Source organism: Stegastes partitus, unplaced genomic scaffold (assembly GCF_000690725.1).
Source record: "Stegastes partitus isolate 25-593 unplaced genomic scaffold, Stegastes_partitus-1.0.2 Scaffold3048, whole genome shotgun sequence".
Taxonomy (NCBI): domain Eukaryota; kingdom Metazoa; phylum Chordata; class Actinopteri; family Pomacentridae; genus Stegastes; species Stegastes partitus.
In genome coordinates this window covers 1-3749 of record NW_007580779.1, presented here as the reverse complement: position 1 = coordinate 3749, position 3749 = coordinate 1, and the positions used below count along the sequence as shown (strand labels likewise).

General features: G+C 39.7%; 1 protein-coding gene across 1 annotated transcript; it reads left to right on the top strand.

The window, feature by feature from the left end:
* Positions 1–13: 13 nt before the first annotated feature.
* LOC103375832 (angiotensin-converting enzyme-like) lies at positions 14–3429 on the top strand (the record flags this gene model as incomplete). The annotated part of the gene is made up of 5 exons (XM_008306143.1): positions 14–97; positions 926–1069; positions 2105–2296; positions 2743–2840; positions 3257–3429. Coding segments are annotated over exons 1-5 (674 nt in total), but the record flags the coding sequence as incomplete, so codon positions are not given.
* Positions 3430–3749: the final 320 nt, after the last annotated feature.

The following is a 3749-nucleotide window of genomic DNA, read 5'->3' as shown; positions in this document are numbered from 1 at the left end:
TCTTTTCAGTACAACAATCTCCTGTCCAACATGGAGACCAAGTACAGCGTGGCCGAGGTCTGCAAAGCCAATGGGACATGCCATCCATTAGACCCAGGTAAGACTGAGGGATACATGCCGATGGTCATATGAGAAGTTTGCACCCTAAATAAATAACTAAAATGGGCAATGGAGTAAATGAGCAAACAGTGTAATGATTACTTAATACTTACCAAGAAGTCAAATTTGTTTGACCCTCTCAAATCCCAAGTAATTTTTGGGATTACTGTGCACAAATTTCCCTGCACATTCTAGATACAGCTCATTCTACAGTCATGCCGCGTTTATTTTGTTGATCCAGTATGTTTTATTACGCTCTCTTGTTAAACATAGCCTGCAGTTCAGCCAAACACTGACCGAATTCTTGACTGTCGGTCGTAACTGAGTCATTCATAGCTTCTAAGTTGTGTTCACAATTAGCTCCAAGGTATTAGCTTTTCACTGAATCTGATGCAATTTGTTTTGTTTTGGGATAATTTTCTACATGACATTTGTTGGGAATATGATAAATTTAAGCTTTGTTTGGTTAATTTTCCCAACTGTACAGCACGTCACACATGATGAGTGTCAAAAAGTGAAAAATCCAATGTTTTGTTCTTGTTTCACAGTTTCTGGCTCTGAGAAACAGTGTGATCTGAGTTTTTTTATTTTTTAGATAGCATACTTTTCAACCCTATCAGTGGGTTTTGGGGATCACAGGGTTAATTATTGGTAACTGATACATATAACTACATTTAGCTAGCATGAAATAACGTTGACTACTGACTGAAATGAGTACATTGCCCTGATATATTACACAAGAAGAAAAAAAATCTAAAAAAAAAGAAATAAACAATATTCTGCTGCACAAGTAGTTTTGTTCATTAAAGATTTTGCTTTGTTTCAGATCTCCAGAAGATCATGGCAGAGTCCAGAGATTATGATGAGCTGCTGTTTGCCTGGAAAGGATGGAGAGACTCAGCTGGCAAAGTGCTTCGTCAGGATTACAAGAGATATGTTGAACTGGCCAACAAAGCTGCCACACTGAATGGTATGACATTTAAGATTAATTTAGCATCTACCTTGAGATTCTCCTCCAATCTGTCTTGCTAGGAAAATGTGAAAAGGCTGACCTTTGAGAGCGGGAGAGAGCGGTGTTGTAGAATCTCATTTTATCAGTGCAGGACTGTCAGCTGTAATATGAGCGGTCAGTTTAAATTGGTGTTTTCACAGAACCGTTGTCGGTATTAACAAAGGCAAGTGGCTGGGTTACACTGTCTCAACCACACAGCTGACATTTTGTTAAATATGTGTTAAAGACGCTTTATGAGGGATAGATAAGAAGACTGCTATGTGTTGTGCGTCTGATGTTACACCCTGACTGTATATGAAGATGGACAGCCACACCCTTGTGTGTAACTTTTAGCTTGATACTTTTTAAATGAATGAGTTGTATAAAAATTTACAACCTGTACAGTTGTCATCGAAGGAGAAATTAGCTATAGAGACCAAAACTGTTTTTTGTACCTGGCTGTAAGGATCTTTATTGCTGCTGTAGAGTTGAACATTTTAACATGGGGCTCTATGGGGACTGAGTCACTTTTAGAGCCAGCCTCAAGTGGCTGTTTGAGGAACTGTAGTTGTTGGCACTTTGGTTTCATTTTTTTAGGCTGAAAGTTGCTGTTTGGGGGAAACAGCTAGCCCCTAGCTGTAACAAAAAGCTTTCAAAAACAACTCAAAAGCTACAACAAGTTTAATCACAACAGTTTTTTTTGCCTGACTACTGTATGTCTTCACATAACACCTCATGCTGGTTAGATTTTATTAGCATCGGGCAGAGTAAGACCAGCTGTTGCCTCTGTTTTTTGAGCTAAGCGAAGCACAAAGACTTCATATTTTCCAGACAATCGGGAAAGCTGTGTGAGCTTCACTTCTTAAATTCTTATATTGTTACTACTAATGAAAAGTAGTTTGCTGGACATCAAACACATCTTTTTTTCAGCTTGGTTGTATAAAAACTTGCATCGCCTATATTACAGACTTAGAAATGCACTTCACTGATGTATTTATCTTTGGTATTGTCCAGGTCATTCTGATAATGGCGCTTTCTGGCGGTCCCTGTACGAAACCCCGACCTTCGAGGAAGACCTGGAGTCTCTGTGGAAGGAGCTGGAGCCGCTCTATTTGAACGTACACGCCTACGTCCGAAGGGCTCTGTACAAAAAGTACGGTCCCAAGTACATCAACCTAAAGGGACCCATTCCTGCTCATTTGCTGGGTAAGTGAGGACCTTTGAATGTGGATATTATAAGTTTAATACATTCTCCATACTTCACACTGCCTTCAGAATTTTTTTAGATTACACCAGGATTTCCAGAGCTGAGGTTAAGGTCACAGAACAAAACTAGTTTTGAGCCAGCATTTCACGATGGAATCCAAAGTATTTTAACACTATAGCCAAAACTCTCCTTTTATGTGGGAGCATACCCCATTGATATTCTGTCGTTGGCTGTAGATGCATTTGGATTTAGGCAAGATTTAATTTGCTTTCAGAGGCGTCAAGCGTGAGATTGTGTGTGACAGTTCCACACGGTTAGGGATTGGACCGACTCACAGCCACAAATCCCACTTGGTTCAACACTGGCACAGCTGAGGATGACTTGCCTCCCTGACTTCTTAGACTCAGAAATGTGAAATATGAATGCTGCTTTCTGTCCTTTTCAGGCAACATGTGGGCACAGACGTGGTCTGGCATTATGGATTTGGCTATTCCCTACCCAGATGCCACACAGGTTGATGCAACGCCATTTATGGTGGCACAGGTAAACAAACGACCGGACTAGTTGTTGCATGTTGTGCTGCACACATGATAACACATAAAAAACACAACAAAGAACTCTTCTTCTTGTCAAATTGTAGCTTCAGAGGGTGATTAAGAGGTGTTTCTGTAAAAATACCACTCAAAAGTCCACACAGTCAAAAAAAAAAACATGGATAAATACTGGAGATTTTAATGGAATAAAAGCAGAAAAAGCAGCTGACATCCATAACTGACATGAAGTGTACACGATACATAAATGTTTTATTATTTTTTTTCAAGATGAACAAGTATGCTACCTCCTGTGTAGTCATTTATTTTATAAAAGCAGCTGTTGGTCTTTCCAAATGTTAAATATTTCGTTGCCTGCCAAACAGTTTATATACACACTCATGCATCTTCACATTCTGATTCATTCAGGGCTGGACCCCCATCAAGATGTTTGAAGAATCAGACAAATTTTTCACCTCTCTGGGTCTGCTGCCAATGCCACAAGAATTCTGGGAAAAATCCATGCTGGAGAAGCCGTCTGATGGACGCCAGGTGGTGTGCCATGCCTCTGCATGGGACTTCTACAACAGAAAAGACTTCAGGTTAATCTTCATCTTCTTCTTTTTTTTTTAACTGAACCAGAACCAATTTATAGGCTATCCTCAGAGCTCTAGCATCCTAGCAGTCTTAGATCTAACACTAGACATTAACAGATGGATAGTATGTCAGGTTCTGGGACCTTAACATGCAAGAGAGGCCTATCGCAGTGATGCGATTGGAGAACTGTTCCACAAAGAGCATTTTAGCCAGAGGTTCTTTAAAGAACCCAAAAGGATCATCAAAATATTTGTTTCTTTAGGCACCATAAGTGGAGCTCCAAAAAACTTCAGCAAAAATATTTTTTTTAGGAAACCGTTTAACA